At 35.2% G+C, this 22,793-nt stretch overlaps 1 protein-coding gene across 4 annotated transcripts in view; it reads left to right on the forward strand.

Moving 5' to 3' along the window:
- G3bp1 (G3BP stress granule assembly factor 1) overlaps nt 1-22,582 on the forward strand; it is a 32,399-nt gene extending 9,817 nt beyond the window's left edge. For 2 of the 4 annotated variants that reach the window (XM_047555942.1, XM_047555943.1), the window contains 12 exons: nt 3,222-3,292; nt 8,557-8,669; nt 11,071-11,152; nt 11,614-11,787; nt 14,648-14,738; nt 15,659-15,752; nt 17,230-17,431; nt 18,196-18,297; nt 18,548-18,659; nt 18,856-18,984; nt 20,026-20,135; nt 21,048-22,582. In XM_047555942.1, coding sequence (XP_047411898.1) covers nt 8,575-8,669; nt 11,071-11,152; nt 11,614-11,787; nt 14,648-14,738; nt 15,659-15,752; nt 17,230-17,431; nt 18,196-18,297; nt 18,548-18,659; nt 18,856-18,984; nt 20,026-20,135; nt 21,048-21,254 — 1,398 coding nt within the window. In that variant the 5' untranslated portion in view covers nt 3,222-3,292; nt 8,557-8,574 and the 3' untranslated portion in view covers nt 21,255-22,582. The remainder of the gene's footprint in view (nt 1-3,221; nt 3,293-8,556; nt 8,670-11,070; nt 11,153-11,613; nt 11,788-14,647; nt 14,739-15,658; nt 15,753-17,229; nt 17,432-18,195; nt 18,298-18,547; nt 18,660-18,855; nt 18,985-20,025; nt 20,136-21,047) is intronic. The other 2 variants (XM_047555941.1, XM_047555944.1) reach the window with 1 other exon arrangement.
- The last annotated feature ends 211 nt before the right edge of the window (nt 22,583-22,793 follow it).

Raw genomic sequence — 22,793 nt, forward strand, 5'->3', positions numbered from 1 at the left:
AACCGCTATGGAAAGCAGTGTGGAGATTCCTCAGAAAACCTGGAATGGAACCACCATTTGACCCAGCTATCCCACTCCTCAGTTTATACTTAGAGGTCTTAAAATCGGCATTCTAGTGATGCAACCGCATCAATGTTTACAGCAGCTCAACTCACAATAGCTAAACTATGGAACCAACCTAGATGTCCATCAGACAGTTCTTTCTCTGCCTCTTTAGTAACTGGAGCAACAGCCCCACCCTGCCTGAAACTTTTTAATAACTACATAGTATTCAATTATATAATGTTCTATATACATTATATGGAAGGTAATATGTGTTTCCTAATATAAGTAGTGCAACAATGTATCCTTTCTGTACTTATGTTTTTATAAAATATTTTAGACCTTATGTTGATTATATGTACTTATACCCTGAATTTTTTTTTGGGGGAGGGGGTACCAGGGATTAAAGCAAGGGGCACCTAACTGCTGAACCACATACCCAGTCCTTTTTATTTATTTATTTTTCTGGTGGGGATTGAACCCAGGGCCTTGCACATGTGAGACAGGCACTCTAACAACTGAGCTATATCTCCAATCCCGTTATTTTTTATTTTGAGTCAGTATCTCGCCAAGTTGCTTAGGACTTCACTCAGTTCCTGAGGCTGACTTTGAACTTGTAATCTTCCTGCCTTAGCCACCTGAGCACCTGGGATTACAGGCGTGAGACACCATGCCTGGCTACCCCGAGTTCAATCCCCAGCATTGCAAAAACATACCTAACTCTCACATACACATAAATCATGGAAATATCAATGACACCAACAGTTTACACAATCACCAATTTTACTGTTTTTGAGCTCAGCGATCATCCTGTTTTAGCCTCCAAAGTTGATGGGATTACAGGCATGCACCAGTGCTCGACCTTCCCAGCATTTTTTATTTTTTGAGATAGGGTGTCACTAAGTTGCTTAGGACCTCAGCCCCCTGAACACTGGGCTTACAACAAACTTTGCTTGGAAAAGCTGCTCTGGTCTTATAGGAAGACCCCACATCAGCTTGGGGAAGAGTTGTTTTTGTTGGTTGAAATAATAAAACTGGATTATTTCTTATTCTTTATTTTGATACATGATTTTTATTACCAATACTCTTTCCATTCATATATGCTTATTTTATTGGGAACAGCCAGAATCTGTTTGTAGGCATTACTAAAAAGCTCTTTTTAGAAAGGACACAGTGTATCCAAGAGTGTTTGAATGGGAGAATCTTGGAACTTTTTAGTATATATTTTCATTGGCACTTTCCCCTTGGGTTTTCTGTTGGTAGTTTCATAGTTCTGGGTGTGTATACTTTCCTTCATATGTAATAGTTTTTATAAAACATTTGTCACAGTGGATCAGTAACTGGCAAAATGTTGTTCTTTCCATGAAAAATCCATTTCAGTTGGCTTTTTTTTTCATTATTTTAAAAAATTTGGGGGTTAGTGTTAGGGTTAGAGTTAGGGTTAGGGAGGGGGGCAAGAATGGAGGAAGGAAGGACTGTATAGAGGGAAAAGGGGGTGGGAAAGGTGGGGGAGAAGGGAAAAAATAACAGAATGAATCAAACAACATTACCCTATGTAAATTTATGATTACACAAATGGTATGCCTTTACGCCATGTATAAACAGAAACAACATGTATCCCATTTGTTTATAATAAAAAAAAATAAGAAATTTGTTCTGATTAGTTATATGACAGTAGAATACATCTTGACACATTATCCATAAATGGAGTATAACTTCTCATTCGCCTGGTTGTGCATGATGTAGAGTTACACAGGTTGTGTGATCATATATACACATAGGGTGGTAGTGTCTGATTCATTCTGTCATTCCTCCCTCCATGCCCCCTTCCCTTCCTTCACACAGCTCTGTCTATTCCAAATTACCTTTATTCCCTTATTGTGAACTAGCATTTGCATATCAGAGAAACCATTTGGCTGTTCTTTGGGATTGGCTCATTTTGCTTAGCATATTATTCTCCAGTTTCATCCATTTACCATAATTTCATTCTTCTTTCAGGCTGAGTGATACCCCATTGTATACACACACACCACAATTTCCATTCATCTGTCGAAGGGCACCTAGGTTGATTCCATAGTTTGGTGTGAATTGAGCTGCTATAAACATCGATGTGGCTACATCACTGTAGTAGTAAGACCTTTGGGTATAAACCTAGGAGTAGAATGACTGGATCAAATGGTGGTGCCATTCCACGTTTTCTGAGGAGTTCCATACTGCTTTCCGTAGTGGTTGCACCAGTTTTGCAGTCCCACCAGCAATGTATGAGTGTACCTTTCCCCCCACATCCTTGCCAATACTTATTTTTGCTTGTATTGATGATTGCCATTCTGACTGGAGTGAGATGGACTCCCAATGTAGTTTTGATTTACCTTTCTCTTTAAAAAAATTTTTTTTAATTGTAGATGAACACAATATCTTTATTTATTTGCTTTTTATATGGTGCTGAGAATCCAACCCAGTGCCTCACACTTGCTAGGTAAGTGCTTGACCACTGAGCCACAACCCCACCCCTGCATTTCTCTTTTTTTTTTATTTGATTTGATAGAATTGAGAGTTGATGAATAAGAGAGATTAAAGACTTACTCTCAGGAGTTACTATGGTAGTCATGTTTCTTATAACTTGTGTTTTATGTTAGGGCCAGAAAAAAATTAAGATTTCAGAAATCATTTATAAAACAAAATTTCTCTAATAAGGGAAATAAAGACTCTTTATTTAGCTGTTGTGAATTGAGCTGCTATAAACATTGATGTGGCTACATCACTGTAGTAGTAAGACCTTTGGGTATAAACTCAATAGACTCAAGTCTTTTGGGCTCAATTTTTTTTTAAACTAAGAATAATCAAAAAGACTTTAAATTGAATGAACAAGTTATCCACAAAACTATGAAACTATGTATACAACTGAAGAAATTGCTTGACCTTTCTGTAGTTAACTGGTAGTGCAGATGCATGTTGGTTTAATATTCTTAATTATTCTGCTGGAATCTTAGTGTAGAACGTTGTGTGCACAGAGGCCCTGGGTTCAGTTCCTACTGCCAAACAAATCCCCTGATTATTCTAATGTATTGTTATGATATATTCAGGATTCCCCCCACCCCCAAGCACAGGCGATTGAACCCAGAGACTGTTCTACCACTGAACTACATCCCTAACCCTTTTTCCTTTTTATTTTGGGACAGGGTCTCACCAGCCTGCCAAAACTGACCTTGAAATCCTCTTTCCTCCGCCTCCTGAGTTGCTGGATTTACAGGCATGTGCCACTTTATCCAGAAGTTTTTTTTTTTTTTTTTTTTCCCTTTAATGTCAGAGCATTTTTTGAGTAATTTCTTTTTAGAAGGCTTAATGCATATACAGTAAAATATGCAAAGTTTTGAGAGTTCAATTTGAAAAATTTTTAAGTGTACATATTCATATAATGATCCAATTGCGTAAGTTTCTTAACTACCTGGTTCCCTTTTCATCCTTTTTATAAAGTTTCCTTTCAGGCAACTATTTTGGGTTTGTGACACCTTAGGTTAGTTTTCTCTTTGGTTTTATTAGGGAAACTGTTGTATCCTCTGTCATAATGTAAATACTGAAAAATCTTTTGACAGTTCAGTTTTTATAGATGAGAAGAAATCCACTTTCCTTTCTGGGGATGTAGTTCAGTGGTAGAGAGCTTACCTAAAGTGCACTAGACTCTGGGTTCAATCCCCAGCACTGAAAAAAATCTATTTTGTGTGTATTGAATTCTAACCTTTTGGGTAAGAATGTTGAATAAAACTTCTTTAGAGTCTTTTATGTATCAGACATTAAATTTTAGGGAGTAACCAGATTGTAGTGCATGCCTACTTGGGAGACTGAGAGGGGGCAATCACAAGTTGCAGACCAGACTCAGCATAATAAAATAAGATAATGAAAGATTTAAAAAAAGGGACGGGGGCTGGTGGCGCAGTAGGAGAGTGCTTTCTACTTTCCTAGCATGTACAAGGCCCTGAGTAGAATCCCCAGTACCATGAAAATAAATATTTTAGGGTCTAAAAAGTTAAACAAGATGTGGTCTGTCCCTACTGTTTAAGAAATTTACTATTTAGGGCAAGCTTTCATTCTTTCAATACGTTAGGGTTTTTTTTTTTTTTTTTTTTTTTTTTTTTTTTTTACTGGGGATTTTTTAAAGCTAGGACCTAGAATATAATCCAACTCTGTACTACTGAACTACATCCCACCCCATGTGGAATATTTTAAATAACTGCTACCATTTTTCCTTTAGTTCTTTGGAGCAGCATTTACTTATGTCTTATTTATTTAGGTACCAGGAATTGAACCCAGAGGCACTTAATCACTGAGCCACATCCACAGCTCTTTTTATTTTTTATTTTGAGACAGGGTCTCACTAAGTTGCTTAGGACCTCACTAAGTTGCTAATGTGGGCCTTGAACCTTTGATCCTCCTGCATCAGCCTCCCTAGCATCAAATTACAGGTGTGTGCCACCATGTCCGGATGGAACAATATTTATTAAGGAGCTTAAAGGAGAGACTTTAGGAGTTAGCTGCCATTTACATAGAACTAATAATGTTTGTACTATAAATGGGAGTTTACAAGGGTATTTGAGGCAAGCCTGATGTTAAAACTTCTGCACCTTCAGTATTACAGTATTAAAATTTGTTTTGGCTAATGGTTTTTCCATGTTTCTGTAGTTAACAGTTTCAACCCCAAATAAAGCAGATCATATGTATGTATATATTTTTTTAACATTTTCTTGCCTTTGATGTAGAGCCTAAAGAATTTTTATCATTTTGCACAGGAAGATTGTGTGAGAGTAGTAGTGATTGATATAATGTTCTTTAGAAATTTATATTATAAAGACTTTTTTTTTTTTTTTTTTTTTTTTTTTTTTTTTTTTTTTTTGCGGTACTGGGGATCAAACCCAGGGCCTTGTGCTTGTGAGGCAGGCACTCTACCAACTGAGCTATCTCCCCAGCCCTATAAAGACTTTTGATAGTAATAAAAGATACGGTTAGATTGACATAATTGGTATAATAATGGTGTTTTGTAACATGAACTGGGGAGGAAGACCAGATAGTGGTGAAGAGAAATGAGTGTACTTAGAGTAACAGAAAAAAAATGGTATACATTAAGTAAATTACTGTTTTCTTTCTTTTTTAATTTTTAAAATATTTTTTGCAGTTCTGTGGATTGAACCCAGGGGTACTCCACCACTGAGCCACATCCTTGGCCCTTTTTGTTTATTTATTTATTTTTATTCTAATTAGTTGTACATGGCAGTAGAATGTACTTTGACACATTGTACATAAATGGAATCTAACTTCTCATTCTTCTTGTTGTATATATGTAGAGTCACACCCATTGAGTAGCCATATATACACATAGGGTAGTAATGTCCGATTCATTCTACTATCCTCTCTCCTTCCTTCATTCCCTTCTGCCTAATCCAAAGTAACTGTTCTTTCCTAGACCCTTGCCTCCTTATTGTGAATCAGCATCCGCATATCAGAGAAAACATTTGGCCTTTGTTTTTTTTGGAATTGGCTTATTTTGCTTAGCATGATATTCTCCAGCTCCATCTGTTTGCTATCAAATGGACTAGAGGGGTCAAATGGTGGTTCCATACCAAGTTTTCTGAGGAATGTGGGTTTCACTCAATTGCTGAGGCTGGCCTGCAACATGCAGTCCTTCTGCATCTCACTTATCCTCCCTAGTCACTGGAATTATAGGTGTGCACCACCATGACCAACTCCTGATTTCTTTATCCTGTGAAGAAGGTGCCTTTTGAATTACTTTTCATATTGTGGGTATAGTAGAATAAGACAAGAAAACAAAACTTTCTGTTCAATCTTTTCATATAAATATATAAGTGCAGTTTAATGGAATGAAAATATTTTTACCTTTTTCTGGATAGGGAGATTTGCTTCATTTCTGAAAGTTGTGAGGTCTGAGAGTCACATAATCAATGGTTTTTTTCCCTTTCATCTGTTCGGGAAAGATGCTAATGATTTTGAATGAGAGTAGCTAATCTCCCCTGTCCTTTTGTGGTGCTGGGATTGACCCCAGGTCCTTGAATATGCTAATAAACACATGCTGTACCACTGAGCTACATCCATGGACCTATATTAGAATTATTTTAATTTTAGGATTTTTTTCTCCTGGATTGTTTTGTTTGTGGTGTTGGATATCGAACCCAGGACATCAAGTGTACTAAGGCAAGTGCTCTACCATTGAGCTATTGTACCATTAACCCCTCTGAACCACTTTTAAGAAAGGAAGCCTTATAAGGAAATTTTAATATATAAAAAAAGTGGAATTGCTCTGGTTTAAGTGAGGCAAAGAGAAATCTACATCTTGGAAACCACAGGCTATAAACGACTACTGAGAATCTCTAATGTACAGTTATCTTTAAAATCTGAGGAATCTGGGATCTATAAGAAAATCTGAAATTATTTTTTAGATTTTTTTTTTTTTTTTTTTTTTTTGCGGTTCTGGGAATTAAACCCAGGGGCCTTGTGCTTGCAAGGCAAACACTCTACCAACTGAGCTATATCCCCAGCCCTTTTTTAGATTTTTGTTTATTTTTTGGTACTGGGAATTGAACCCAGAGGTACTCAACCACTGAGCTGCATCCCCAGCCCCCTTTTTTCAAATTTTTAAATTTTGAGATCTCTAGGTTGCTGAGGTTGGCTTTGCACTTTGATCCTTCTGCCTCTTAGCCTCCCAAGCTACCGAGATTACATGCGTGTACCACTGAGCTGAGCAGAAATTATATTTTAGACCAAGGGACAGGGAAAGAGGTAAGCTCTCATTTTGCTTGGGTTGGTCTACTTTATTAGTTTAAGACTTGAATTCCAGATTTTTGTTCCTGGTATCTAGAGAACCATGCCTGAAGGTAATTATTTTCCTAGTATCACTGGGAAGCTGTTCCATATTGAGGGGCTATAATTTGGGGAAAATGAAGAACAGTCGTAGGACTGATACAGATTTTAGTGAAACAGGTGGTATGTGGGACAGCTCTTCAAGAATAATGCAAGAACCATGTATAATGGTGCTCCTTTCATCCTAGCAGTTTAGGAGGTTGGGGTAGGAGGATTATTTGAGTCAGAGTTTGAGCTTGTTCTGAGCGTTTGAGGCTAGCCTGAAAAAAAGCAAGATTATCTATTAAATAAACAAACTAGATTAGGGCAAATGTATCTCTCTTTAAATTGTTTATTCAGAATTTGATCAAAGTCCATTTTGCTGTGTATGGTGGTGCACACCTGTAATCCCAGCTACTTGGGAGCTGAGGTAGGAGGATCACAAGTTTCATGTTGCCTCTGCAACTTAAGACCCGGACTAAAAAATATGAAGGAAAGGGACTGGGATGTAGATCAGTGGTTGAGGACTGCATTTTGCCCATCCTGTTAAAACAACAAACTAAAAATTTCTCTCTATGCCATAATTAGGTTAGTGTGTATGTATGTGTCTGTATGTGTTTGCTTATATGTGTAAGTTGAGAATGGTTTTTTCCCTTAAATAAAAAGTCAGAATATCATCAGATTATTTTCTAAAAGTTCTTTTTGATAATACTTGGCAATAATTGAGAACTTGATAAGTATCTTAAGTACTCATAGGTATTATCTGCAAACCTTCATGATAATTTTAAGGTAGTAGGAATTATTTTGCTGATTAAAAACATCTTGTTAACTTTATCCCATTTGATTTTTTTTTTTTTTTTGCGGTGCTGGGGATCAAACTCAGGGCCTTGTGCTTGAGAGGCAAGCACTCTACTGACTGAGCTATCTCCCCAGCCCTCCCATTTGATTTTTATAGTCTTTTTGGTTCCATTATAAGATGAACTAATAAGTACATTTAGAAATCTTGATTTTGTAGCTTTTATTTTTTTAATTTTTAATATTATTTTTTGTAGGCGGACCACATGCTTTATATATTTTTACGTGGTATCTGATTTAGGTGGAGTGTAAGGTGTGATAGGTTGTACCTGGATGTCAGTGCCATATTGTTGAAGGGTATTGTCCTTGAGTCTTAATGTTGTTGCTACAAATCTTATGTTGATTTTACGACTGGAATGCTCTTTTTTTTTTTTTTTTTTTCCTTTTTTCCTTTATTTTTTTAGTTGTAGATGGAAACAATACCTTTATTATCTTTTTGTGGTGCTGAGGATCAAACTCAGGGTCTTACACATGCTAGGCAAGCGCTCTAGCACTGGGCTACAGCCCTAGCCCCTTCCTCACATTTTTTATTGGTGCATTATAGTTGTACATAATGATGGGATTTGTTACATATTTGTACATGTGCACAATACAGGGTAGTTTTTTATGTATTTAAGAAAATTATGGTAGGTTGTATATTGAGTTTTTTAATCCGGTTAAGAAAATTGAATTTTGGGGATGATAATGAATTCTTCATAGTGATTTTCCCTCACATATATTCATCTGATTCAGTAAATTTGAATGTGTAAAATGTCACTGGTATGTGTGGGTTTTATTTGGTTTTATAATGTTTATCTCCAATCTCCACCCCAGGTTGAATTGACCAAAGCAATGGTTATGGAGAAGCCTAGTCCCCTGCTGGTCGGGCGGGAATTTGTGAGACAGTATTACACACTGCTGAACCAGGCCCCAGATATGCTGCATAGGTAAGAAGTTATTCATCTGATTTCTTTTTTATAGTGTGTGGTGCTTATACTTGGAGATTCTTCTATTGAGAATCATATGTCTTGTGAGGTTATTGTGTAACAGTGCTTTTACATGAGTAGCTATAAGTATTGGATGTTAACATTATAAAATTTAAAAGAATATACAAATGTTATTTAAAAGGAACCATTACCTAAACTTTACAAATGCTATAATCTCATTTATTAAGAATGTATTGAAGAAGATCCAAGATTGTTCCTATAGTAACATTCAGCATTGATGTACTTTAAAAAACTGAAATATCTTTTTAGTAGAAATGTATGCTTGTTTTAAGTTAAAAAACAGATGTGAAAAAACATTGTGAAATGCTGGGGATGTTGCTCAGTGGTGGAGCACTTGCCTTGGCATGTAAGAGGCCATCAGTTTGATTCCTAGCACTGCAAAAACTAGAAAAACAAAAACAAATTGTTAAAGTATCTGGTAATAGTATGCTAACTTTTTTTTTTATATGCAAATATGTTTTAACAAACCATTAGCAAACTCTCTTTTAGTTTATTTTGCTTGGTAATCTGAGGTCATCTTTAATGGTAGTACACGTATCACTTAATTTTAGTGATGACAGTATTTTATAGAGATGTAGCATATTTTAATTCCCTCATGATGTAGGTTTCTTCTAGTATTTCCTTTTACAAACAGTGTTGTGTTATACAAAACTATTTATGTGGACTTGTATGTTTGCTGGACCAGACTCTTTTTTTACTTTAATACTGTGGCCAACTTACATATTCAGTGTTACATGGTTATGAGGAATAAGAGAAAATTTTACAAATTTTTTTTTGTGGGGGTGGGGAGCCATGGGTTTTGAATCTAGGAGCACTTTACCACTGGGTCACATCCCCAGCCCTTTTTATTTTTTGACACAGGATCTTGTTAAGTTGCTGAGGTTGGCTTTGTGAACTCTTGATCCTCCTGCGCCTCTGGGATTACAGGCGTGTGCCAATGTGCCTGGCTTATAAATTCATTTTTAAAAAAATTTTTATTGTAAACAAATGGGATACATCTTGTTTCTCTGTACATGAAGTAGAGGCATACCATTTGCGTAATCATACATTTACCTAGGGTAATAGTTTTTGATTCATTCTGTTATTTTTTTTTCTCCCCCCCACCCCTCCCACCCCTCTTATCCCTCTATATAAATTCATTTTTAATATACAATTTGGCTTTACATTGAAAAGGAAACACTTTGGTTTCTTTTGTTTTTAAGGTTTTATCATTTCTAAGCACTTACCTCCAAAAACTTTTTAGTAAGGCATTAGGTATTAACTTCACTCGTAGGTGTAGAAACTCAGAGGAGTAAGTGGTAGAACAAGTCCCCAAACTTTTTTTTTTTCCTATTCATTGTGTTTTATGAAAGTTTTATTGTCTGTCCTCCAAGTTAGTTAAACTTGAAGTTTAAAAAGAAGCAAGAATTTAAAAAAACTAATCAAATGCATTAATGTATGTTAATATTGTCATTCTAAGTCTATTTTTTCATCTCCCACATTATCATTATTATTTTTTATCTCTGAAGTACATAGGTACATCTTAGAATGAACAGTGGCTTAGCCAGTAGTGAATGGATTCTATGACATGTGTACATCCTCTTAGTAGCTTTAAAAGTAGAAAGGCAGACATGGGTTCTAGTGATTCCAGACCTATTCCTTTTTTGGGGGTTGGGGAGATGAAGTCAGGATACAAAGTAATGTTACTGGCTCATTTATTTAAAAAACATAACATATCTGGAAGACATAACACAAATATTTAATAGTGATTATGCCTATACTTGGCCTTTTGTGTGTTTTTCTGATAGAACATTGTAGTGAAAACAGCATTTGAAGATAGAGATGAATGAAAGCTACAGGGAATTAAAAGTTCTCACTGCATCAGCAGAAATAGTTAAAAACTTCTAAAACCGCCTACATGAATTTACAAGTGTTTAATGGGAACTGCTCATGTGCATTCTCAAATCTAAAAGGACTCACTAAGCCTAGGGAGAATATGGCTGTCCCCAGCCTGATTCCTGTTTTCTTCCTCCCTGTGAAAACAGAAACTTCAGTTTTAAGCGACTGATCTTGCTGACGTGAACTGTAAGATTTTTTTCCAACATGAGAATCCTGAAATGTGGAACTTATCACTTGGAAAATAAGTGTTCTGCCTCACTAACCAAATCCATTCCTATTCAGAAAATGTTGACTGAGTGGCATGTAGGGGATGGATAGATGATTGCATATGGAGATTAAAAAAAAGAAAACATAATTCCTGCCTTCAACAGTATCTCAGTGAAGTAGATGTGTAATGAGAAAAATAAATACTTATTGTTAGGATTCTTGAAGATAAAAGATAAATTATCTTCCTGTGGTACAGATTTTATGGAAAGAACTCTTCCTATGTCCATGGGGGATTGGATTCAAATGGAAAGCCAGCAGATGCAGTCTATGGACAGAAAGTAAGTATACCAAGTTTTATTTGGGTCTGGAAGCATCCAGAAAACCACCTATAAAGTTGAGATAGATACATGCTTAGTAGATTTGATGGTAATGAAAGATTGAATTTTTCAACTTCTTTGTAGAAGTTTAGGTAGTTACTATTTATAAATATGATAGTTTGTTGAGTAGCTTATGTGATTTTCATTTGTTCACATTGTATGATATATTCTGAATATTTTGTATGTTAGAAGATATTGGTTTAGCCTGGAGATCATGTTTTCTAAGCTTTTAAAAGTGTTAATTCAGGACATTTATTTTAAAGGACTCAAGTGAGGTTACTGGGAATAGAGTAACAAAGAAAATACTCTTCCGTTTTTGTAACTTAAACATGTACTTACTCTTACTGTTGTGTTAGAAGATTTGGGCATATTTTGTAGGTTTGTAAATGTGAAGGCATTAACTATTGGTTTCGATTCCTTAGGAAATTCACAGGAAAGTAATGTCACAAAACTTCACCAACTGCCACACCAAGATTCGCCATGTTGATGCTCATGCTACTCTTAATGATGGTGTGGTGGTCCAGGTGATGGGGCTGTTATCAAACAACAACCAGGCTTTGAGAAGATTCATGCAAACATTTGTCCTTGCCCCTGAGGTATGTGTAGTAATGATAGTTGTTGCTGTAGTAATGAAATATATGGAAAAAAAAGTGAAAGGTTGTGCATATCTTTATAATTTTTTGAACTTTCATATTGAAGTTGCAAGAATAGTACAGCAACTCTTATGTAAACCTTACCTAGAGCTATAGAGCTACTGTCAACACTCACCCACTTATGTATAATTTTTAAAGATTTTTTTCATGATGCTGGAAATTGAACCCAGGGCTTTTGCACATCCAGCCTATAATTTTTTGTTTATTTAGGTATCACTTTTCCCCTTATAAATCATTTGAAAAGGAATTGGAGATATTATTTCTAGTTATGCTCAGATGTGTAGATGTGTATGTGGGCATTGACTTCCTTTTTTTTTTTTTAATTTTTTTTATTTAAATACTTGCATGCTGATTTTGTTCTTCCTTTTGTTCTGCTGGGGATCGAACGTAGGTCCTTGAAAGGACTCTACCACTGAGAACCTTCCCCCAGTTTAAGTGGGCAGTTTCTAAGAATAAATAATTCTGTCCTGTAATCAGAGAGCAGTAATCAAATTCAGGAAATACTGATGCAATGTAACTGTTAGTCTGTAGTCCTTACTTGAATTTCAAAAAATATACCAGTATCGTCCTTCACAGTGATTTTTTTTTTTTTCATGTCCAAGATTCAATACACAGTTACACATTCCATTTAGCTATCATGTTTCTCCAGTCTTTTAATATGTAGTTAATATGTAGTTTCTTATACTTTTATTTTTCATGATATTTTTGAAGAATAGTGATGTTGTTTTGTAAGCACTTCATACATAAGTATCTTTTAGTACCTCGATTAAAGAGGTGTATGATGTCTTTTTTTTTTTTTTTTTTTTTTTTTTTTTAAAGATAGACCAGGGAAGGGGTCTTTATTTTTTTATTGGATTTTTATTTTTTAGTTGTTGATGGACCTTTATTATATTTATTTATATGAAATTCTGAGAATTGAACCCAGTGCCTCACACATGCCAGGCAAGTGCTCCACCCCTGAGCCACAACCCCAGCACTGTCATTTAGTTTTATTAGTGATGTTAACCTTAGGTAAGGTGTTGTTCACCAGGTTTTGCTCCTGTAAAGTTAAGTATTTTACCTTTTCTGATTTGTGCACTGTGTAGATTGAGATTATACAAAACATCCTGTTACCCATCAAATTTTTGTATGTTAACTTCAGCAATCATTGATTCTTGGTTGAAATCAGTTGCTATTCTGATGGTGACAAATGGAGTTTTTCTAATCCCATATCAGTTGACATAAAGGACTTTCCCTTTCCTATCTATTAATCATTTGTGGATTTTTGGTTTATTTAATGAGTTGTAATCCATTACTAACTTTCATGTCTAAAATGTTCCAGATAAGGCAGAGTGAACCCCTGCAAACTGCTTTTGTGTCTTTTTGTTTGCTTTCTTTTTTTTTTTTTTTTTTTTTGAGGGGGTGTCACTTTGTAACATTGTGGAGCAAAATGTCCCAGGCTCAGTTTTCACTGTCCCTGCTCTAGCCCAATTGTAGAATCAGCTGTTTCTTCAAGGAACCCTGGTTCTTTGTAGTTAGGCTTATCATGAAAGTCTTCCAAACTGAACTAGGTCAAGAAGCCTGTCTGCTTAAATATGTAGAAGTGACTTATTGAAGACTTGATGAAAAATGATTTTTTTCTAGCATTAATCTTTAAAGTAATTTTTAATATTTGAAATAATGAACCTAATACCCCTATTTTTTTTAACTGTTTGAGAAGAAGATATTTTTGTCTATTTGAAAAAGTTACATGAAGTCATTTTAGTCAATTTTTAAATGGAGTGTTATTTTAAAGTGAAAGATTTGAAGGACTTCTGTTCTAGCCAGTCACTGTGGCATACACATGTAAACCCAGCGGCCCAGGAGGCTGAGGCAGAAGGATCAAAAGGTCAAAGCCAGCCTCAGCAATTTAGTGAGGCCCTAAGCAACTCATAAGATTGATATAAAAAGGGGCTGAGAATGTAGCTCAGTTGTTAAGCATCCTGGGTTCAGTTCCCACTACCAAAAAGAAAAAAGATTTGAAGGACTTTTAAATATGCAAAGAATTGCTCTGGGCTGTTAGGTTGTTGTTGTTTTTTTTTTTTTCCCCTTTAAAGGGAACACAATATTTTTTTAAAAGTTTTATTTTTATATATCAGACTTAAAGGGATGACTCAACATTAATATAATGCATTGTTGTATAAACTTTGAAAACATGCACTGAGGTATATGTTGATCTTTGTTATGGATGAGGGAACAACTTTTTTAATTGAATAAATAGTAAATGACATAATTGGATTTGGAGTTGGGTATGTCTTAGACCTAATGTGAGCAAGTTATTTTTTCTTAACTAAACTACCCTTGAGTGCTTGAATGAATATTTTTGGATGCAAATACAGGGAATTTTAAATATCTACTAAGGATTGGAATCTGATTGCCTCTTAATGATTTGAGGTGTTAGCTTTTGCATTTTGCATGCTAAATAGTTTTTATCTATTTTTTTGGTATTCATCTTGTGGTGAGGATAAATATTTTGAACAAATAAAATGTATTTGAATGTACACTTTTTTTTAAAAATAGCTTTAGTATAAAGAAAGACTTTTTAATCTTGGTATTTCCAGCATTTTGGGTTAACTAATTCTTTGTTTTGGGGGACTATCATGTACATCCCTGCTCTCTGCTTGATAGTTGTTAGTGTCTGTAACTGTCATGAAAACTAAAATGTCTCTAGACATTGCCAAGTGTCTCCTGATAGCATAATCTCACAGTTGAGAATCACTGGTGTAGCAGTTTGACTTTTTAAAAAGTCTGTTGTATAAATGAAAACTTTTTGTTGGCATTGCAGGGCTCTGTTGCAAATAAATTCTATGTTCATAATGATATCTTCAGATACCAAGATGAGGTCTTTGGTGGCTTTGTCACTGAGCCTCAGGAGGGTAAGTAGTGAAGCACTGTAAGTTACTTATCTAAACATTTTAGACAGCATCAGATGGACTTTAAGAGAATATGGGTTTCTTGAATAATTTTATTTGTTCTTCATTATGAATAACTAATGTTTGTTAAGACATATGAAGAATCTTAGGTTTTACCCATATAGAATTCTAATTGGTTATCCTTTTTCATGGAGTTTGGGAGAAGATCTAAGACTCCAAGTTCAGGAGTATTTAGATTTCTCAGCAGCAGTAGTAGCATTTTGCCTTAGTTCCCACAGGACACCATGAAGAAGACCTGATGATGCTCGCATTGCAGTGAGCTGTTAAAGGTGTGAAACACTTACAGGGAACCCAAATATTTTCTGATAGGCAGTAAACATACCTCCCCTTTGCTCTGGAGAAACACTTTTTTCTAAGGCTCTTTGCTATACTAATGTATTTGAAAGATAGTCTGAAAGAAAGGGTAGATATGGAATATGTGCAAAAGCAGACCAATGGAGAATAGTCTTCAAATCGATAGTGTTTGAATTTTATTGTATGGTTCAGACGTTCTAAGTGCTTCATATTTATTGTGTAATATATAGCCTTATAGACAGTTACTTTAGGTAGTATTTTTCCAATAAGGTAGATTAGGGTACTATTCTGTGTTAACCAAAATACTAATTCTGAGCTTAAAATCCGTGCCATGATTTTATCAAATACCCTGATTTCTTTACTTTTGTATGGCATATGTTTTCTTTTATGGCCACATTTTCTTTCTTTTTCTTTTTCTTTTTTGGTAGTAGACATTGTTTTTTCCTGCTCTCATCTTTATTGGTAAATCATTTTAAGAGACATGAATCTCTCACCTGTAGTAGACATTGTAAAATAATGAACTGTGAATTTGGTAAGCACAAATTATTTTTTAAATATCTTTTTCTCAGAATCTGAGGAAGAAGTAGAGGAGCCTGAAGAAAGACAGCAGACACCTGAGGTGGTACCTGATGATTCTGGAACGTTCTATGATCAGACTGTCAGGTAAGGAAAATTTTGTTTACATGTCCAGGGTTACATAAGAAATTGCATTATCTGGTCTTTCTCTTTTTTAGAGAGCAGTCATATCTTCCCAGAATTAATCTTAGAAAATTAAAATTTTCTAGAGGAATAATTTGACTTTGTTATCTCTGACTAAATTTAAAAAATGATATTTACTAATAGCAGACTGTACTATGAGGACTGTTTAAATAGTACCTGTCAGTTGCTTTTTGGTTTAGTTTTTTTTTTTTCTTGGTGGTAAGTACAAATTTTTGAACATTTTTTTTTACCAATAGCTTACTAAATCAAGGTATTTCATTAAATGCTTCTGAGGAATATAAAGTGTTAATTGCTTATTAAATGAGTGACCAGACATAAAATGGTAGAAATTCAAATATGTGAGCTAAGTAGCAATAAAGAATTTCATCACCTCAGATGTGTTTCATTGTATCTTAGGGTTTTTTATTTTTGTGCTTAGGGCAGAAATGTGTTTGATAGGGATTGAAATGTTTACTTGTTGCCTTAAGACATCCTGAATGTTACATTCAGTGCTTAATAAGTATTTTCAGTTGTTTATGAAAATGTGATTATGCTCTAACCACATTATTCACTTGGGTTGCTGGTTGAAAACGAAGATTTGTGGTCATGCCACAAAACTGCTGAATTAGAATATCAGGAAGAAAAACAACTGCAGTTTTAAAGCCTTCCTTGTGATTTATATGGAAATTTAATAACTGTTCAGAATTGTGACTTTTCCCCCCCAAATTTCTTATGTGTTTTTATGAGTGTTTAAGTACAGTTAAGTAGGTGCACACTGATATATAACAAATCTCTAGAACTTTTCATCCATTGGGCAAAACAAACTATAGATTTTGAGAACGGTGGCTTCCTCTTTCCCTCTTCCCCCAACCCATTAGGTGTGAGAGTTTTTGTGATGTGTGATAATTAAATTGTAATCATTTAAGAATAGAATGAGAAAATTTTTCTTTCATTTTGATGTATTTTGGCTTGAATTTGAGCAAATAACTTTTTAAACTTGATTCTTTTAAGCTTAGGTACATACACATGCGAGCAATTTTTGGATCTTTTTGGAAAAGAGGGAGATATTTTTCCTTTTGGGTGCTGGAGATACAGTCCAGGGCCTTGCTCATGCTAGTCATGTGCTCTAACATCAAGCTGAGAAAAATAGCCCTGAAAAATATTTTTCCATAGTTAATACATGACTAAGAATTTCTGTTTGGTGCAGTGACACCGGCCTGTAATCTCAGTGTCTCGGAAGGTTGAGGTAGGAGGGTCGAGAGTTCAAAATCAGCCTCGGCAACTTAGCAAAACTGTCTCTAAATACAGTTTAAGAAAGGACTGAGGATGTGGCTTAGTGTAAAGTGCCTCTGGTTTCAATCTCTGGTGCCAAAAAAAAAAAAAAAAGGAATTTTTAAGTCAGTGGAGGCAGAATGATGTTTCTAAAATTTTCCTGTGAAAGCAATGACTTGGAAGAACATTTAGAGGAGCCTGTTGCTGAACCGGAGCCTGATCCTGAACCAGAACCAGAGCAAGAACCCGTATCTGAAATCCAAGAGGAAAAGTCTGAGCCGGTATTAGAAGAACCTGCTCCTGAGGATGCTCAGAAGAGTTCTTCTCCAGCACCTACAGACATAGCTCAGACAGTACAGGAAGACCTGAGGGTATGGAACATGTCTTCATTTTTATTCTATTTTTAGCTTTTTTTTTAAAACTTTCTCTCCTTGCTAGTTGCTTGGTTAACCTTGTTGATGCATTTCCTATTGGTTTAGGGAAATTTCTTACGCACTAGGCCATGTCTCAGATAAGAGGGGTATGTTGCTTGTCACTTTGTGACATCAAAAGAAATGGTCTGTGGTTCCCTCCTCCTCCAAGGTCTCTCCCCCTCAAAGGTAGCCTCTTAGGTATTCAAATGGTAAGTTTTATTTTTATCAATCATTATCAATAATCTCCAGTTTTTTGATACTTCATCTTTTTTTAAAATTTTAATGGCAGTATTGGGGATTGAACCCATGGATGTGCATTCGCAGCCCTTTTTATTTATTCCTTTCTTGAATTTAGTGATCCTTCTTAAATTTTAAATTATTACTTCATTGTTATAGCATAATATAAATGCATAAATAACAGTGAAATCTAATTGAGCATATCTGTATACATATATACATATGTGTGTGTGTGTATATATATATATATCTTCAAAGCTGCTTCTTTATTCCTAATTTTTAATCTTTGACTAGTACTTGATCATTAGTTCAAGAAATTTTAGTACTAAATTCGTGAGTAGGTGAAGGAAAGAAATTGTAAGATGCTTATAAACTCCATTTTGCCTGTGAAAATGTGATAATACATTATGCACAGGAAATCAAGAGTTAATAGATTTTATATAGTTTTTGATAAATAGTGTAATCATGTAATATTGGTCCCTTAGACATTTTCTTGGGCATCTGTGACCAGTAAGAACCTTCCTCCCAGTGGAGCTGTTCCTGTTACTGGGATACCACCTCACGTTGTTAAAGTACCAGCTTCACAGGTAAGGCTCTGAGAGGACTAGACAAATTTACTTATTTTTTTTTTTTGTAATATGACTCAACAGAAGTTTAGAGAACAGGAACTGACTGACATATAGGGCAGAGGGGAAGGGTCCTAGGTATTTTTCAATGATCTTTTGTGAGGGGAATGTCATATTTTAGTTTAAACCTTACTGTTAGTTTAAAAACTTCTCAAGAAAAATTATAAGCCTACTTGTTTTTAGACAAAAGTTTAACTTGTAAATATTTTAGCCCCGTCCAGAGTCTAAGCCTGAATCTCAGATTCCACCCCAGAGGCCTCAGAGGGATCAAAGAGTACGAGAACAACGAATAAATATTCCTCCTCAGAGGGGACCCAGACCAAGTAAGATCTCAAATGGGTGATTTCTCTAGTGTGGGTGATTTTGAGATGAGAACTTGGGGAGGCATTGATATTTGAGTATTTTTATTGTAGAGTAAATGGAATTACTTGTTTTTTAGGGCAGAGGGAAAACTGTTGCATATGAATAGTCCTTGAAAGGTCTTTCTCTAGTCTTTCATTGCTGTTTTTGTATCTTAAGTTCGTGAGGCTGGTGAGCAAGGTGATGTTGAGCCCCGAAGAATTGTAAGACACCCTGATAGTCACCAACTCTTCATTGGCAACCTGCCTCATGAAGTGGACAAATCAGAACTTAAAGATTTCTTTCAAAGTAAGTTATTTAGTTTTGACTACTAAATTGATTTAGTGTAGTACTGTCCAGTAGAACTAGATGAATTGCATATATAATTTTTAAGTTTTCTAGTAGTCATGTTTAAGTAAAAAGAAACTAGATAATTTAATTTTATTAAGATTTTATTTAACCCAGTGTATCTAAACAGTATCATTTCAATATATAAAAATACATGGGTATGGTGGCACACGTCTGTAATCCCAGCAACTTGGGAGACTGAGGCAGGAGGATCTCAAGTTCAAAGCCAGCCTCAGCAACTTAGTCAGGAAGCAACTTGGAAAGACCCTGTCTCTAAGAAAAATGTATAAAAGGTCTGGGTATGTGGCTCAGTGGTAAAGCACCCCTGGGTTCAATCTCCAGTACTAAAAAAAAAAAAAAAAAAAAAAAAAATGAGGTACAGATTGAGCTTCCTTAAATCTGAAAATTCAAAATGCTCTAAAATATACTTGGCATGGTAGAGTACACCTATAATCCCAGTGATTTGGGAGGCTGAGGTGACAGGATCACAAGTTAAAGGCCAGTCTTAGCAACTTAGCAAGAGACCCTGTCTCAAAATAAAAAGGGCTGGGGGTGTGACTAACTGGTAGAGCACCCCTGGATTAAATCCCCAGTACTACCAAAAATTTTTTTAAAAAAGCATCTGGAATTGTCTAAAATTTGAAACTCTTTGAGTGTCAACATTTTGCCACAGGTAGAAAATTCCACACCTCATCTCATATGTTTAGACTTGGATTGCATTCCTAAAATATGTTTTGTACAAATGTTCCATAGTAAAAGAATATCTGAAATCTATACTTCTCTTCTCAGCATTTTTGAGAGGGATATTCAACGTGTGTTTTGTTTTGTTTTTTAATACTAAGTCTGAAATCCAGTGTGTTATTTTACACTCAAAGTGCATCTCCATTTGGACTAGTTATGTTTGAGGTGCTCAGTGTCTAGTGGTTACTGAACAGTGTACATCTAACATTTAAGAAGGAACATTTCGCTTAAAAATTATCTGAGAATCTGTTTCACTTGCAGATTATGGGAATGTGGTGGAGCTGCGCATAAATAGTGGTGGAAAATTACCCAATTTTGGCTTTGTTGTGTTTGATGATTCTGAGCCTGTTCAGAAGGTCCTTAGCAACAGGGTAAGCAGTTTTTCATCTTGATATCTTTCTTCCTTTTTTAAATTTTTGAAACATGGATATGTCTTCGTTCTTTAGAGTATATTTATCCTTAAGCTATGTCTTTTTATTTATAAAAAATATGGTTTATTCTACCATGTTTAACTCATTGTTATTAAAAGGCCTGTCTGGGAGTTGTACTTTCAGATTACTCCTTCTTTGGGGTTAACCTTAGATGTATCTTGCCTTTTCTTCATTTTACTGCACAGGTAGAAGCCTACTGTGCTCTTGTCGATAATTTTTTGTGAGCACAGAAATAGTTTACACAACACTGACCACTGTGGTTTATGACATGTTGTAATATAGTATAGTAGTTCAAAGTTTGTACTTCCTAGTCAGGAGGCCTTGGATTATATTCCTCTTCCTTCACTTACTAGTGCAGTGTCCCATGGTAGTGACTTACTCTTGTCACTTGCAAGGGACAAGTGTCTTAACTTCCCTGGCCTTTAATTTGATAGCATCTAGAATTTTGTTTGGCTCAGTATAATGACATTTTTAGAGATGAGAATGTACTTAGAATAAATATGTATAGTACCATCGCTGCTTATTCTGTGATGAAGTTTTAGTCTAACTAAGCTTCTCAATTCATGGAGAAAGTGGCAATTCTTATTTGTATTATACTGTTTAGGATCTGTTTTAGTAAGTATAATGAGTTACTTATGTTGTAGTGCTGTTTAAGTTGACTTTTTTAACTAGCATGCCTACTTGACCACATTTTCTTGCCTTTGTTAACAGGAAAATATGTTGTCTGAGTTCAGAACAAATTGATTTTAAGAACTTAACTGATTGTAAGCTGCTGGTTCTTTATAGTGGCTTCATTTTACTTTTGGGTGTAGTTCATAAGCACTGAGTCTGTTTACCTTGATTTTTTTCTAGCCCATCATGTTCAGAGGTGAAGTCCGACTGAATGTGGAAGAGAAGAAGACTCGGGCTGCTCGGGAAGGGGACCGTCGAGATAACCGCCTGCGAGGACCTGGAGGCCCTCGAGGTGGGCTGGGTGGTGGAATGAGAGGCCCTCCCCGTGGAGGCATGGTGCAGAAACCAGGATTTGGAGTGGGAAGGGGGATTGCTCCAAGGCAGTGAATTGCTCTTCACTGATCTTCATGAAGCATAAAAACCCCAGCTTCTGCAGAATGGTGAATTTCTTCAACCAGCCTTTGTTATCTTGGAGTATGATGATCCTAGTCTTATAAACTGCTTAAGTTTGTACAATTTTACTTCTTTTTGTGTTAATGGTGTGTGCTCCCTCCCTTCTCCCTTCTCCTGGCCTTTTAGTCCTTCACTTCCAGTTTTGTGGAACGCTATTTTAGGAGTAACGGATTTTTAAAGAAGAAAAAATGAAAAGACTGAATTTCCTTGCTTACTTTGCATATACAGACTGGAAATTTTTTTTTTTTTTTTTTAAAACAGCCATTTCCCCAAAGGAATGTATCTTGCTTATTACTGACATTTGGTATGTTTCATTCATTGGAATATTTCTTACTTATTTTCTACGTGTTTCAAAGCCTGTGAGAAAGGCAGGATTTGATAAGCATTTTGGAGGCAGGAAATATCCAAATTGTTTATTCTTTAAGAGTTGACTACCTTCTGATGTGGAAAAATTGCCATTTGGAAAATTTGACATTCGATTCTCCCTGATGTGGTTAAAAACTGAATAAAAGGTGTTAATAGAACTTTTTTCTTTTGATATGTGATCACAAAATAATTCTAAAACCTACTGTTTTTACTATTGAAATTTAAATTGTGAGATAGGTTTTAAATGTCTAGAATGCTTTTCTTGAACTGTTAGATTCTTTTAGAGTTTTTCATGTTTCATTTGTATTTGTTAAAAAAAAAAAAAAAAAAAAAACAAAAACAAAAGAAAAAAAAAAACAGAAAACAAAAAAATCCCCCAAATCCAAATAACAACCAGAGCAAAACTGTTGTGCCTTCTATTTATCTTTGATTCCAATCTTGGCAGTTGTTTAAAGAAAAATAATAAAAAAAAATTTAGATTTGTTTTATTAGGTTCAGAGTATGTGGGGAATTGTAGAGTTCCTCTTTTCATCACCTTGTATGTCTTTTGTTAATATTTGTTATGCCTTATTCTAAAACTGAGTCTCAAACTGGAATGCCTTGGAGGATAGATACTTCTGTAGAGGTCCTTTGACCTAAATAGTTAAGCATTTGTATTAAGTTTTATTTTGGTATCTAATCAGATTTTTAATCATAGCCCATAAGAAGGAATGCGACTTAATATTGGACTTTGCTGATGTGCTTTAGTGTCTGCAATTTTTTTTTTCTTTAAATCATAGCCATATGGTAAATTTTCTATTTTGTTATGGTTCCCTTTTATTGATGGGCATGCAGTGGGTGTTTCTTGGAAATGGCCAATTTTTATTAAAATATTTCTGGAAGAAAATTTAATCTGGCAATATAGACTAATAATACTCATTTTATATAGTATGTTATTTGTTGAATGCTGTGTGTGAAGTGGGTGAAGGTTTACACATGTGAGACAAGCCTTTATATGGTAAACTTGCTTATAAGGGCAACCAGGTTAGTCAAATTTAACTTATTTACTCTTAACAATGTTTATGCTTAATTTGAGGATAGTATAGAAATAGCAGTTTTGTTTTACCG

The sequence above is a fragment of the Sciurus carolinensis genome, chromosome 6, assembly GCF_902686445.1.
Source record: "Sciurus carolinensis chromosome 6, mSciCar1.2, whole genome shotgun sequence".
In the NCBI taxonomy this organism is placed as follows: domain Eukaryota; kingdom Metazoa; phylum Chordata; class Mammalia; order Rodentia; family Sciuridae; genus Sciurus; species Sciurus carolinensis.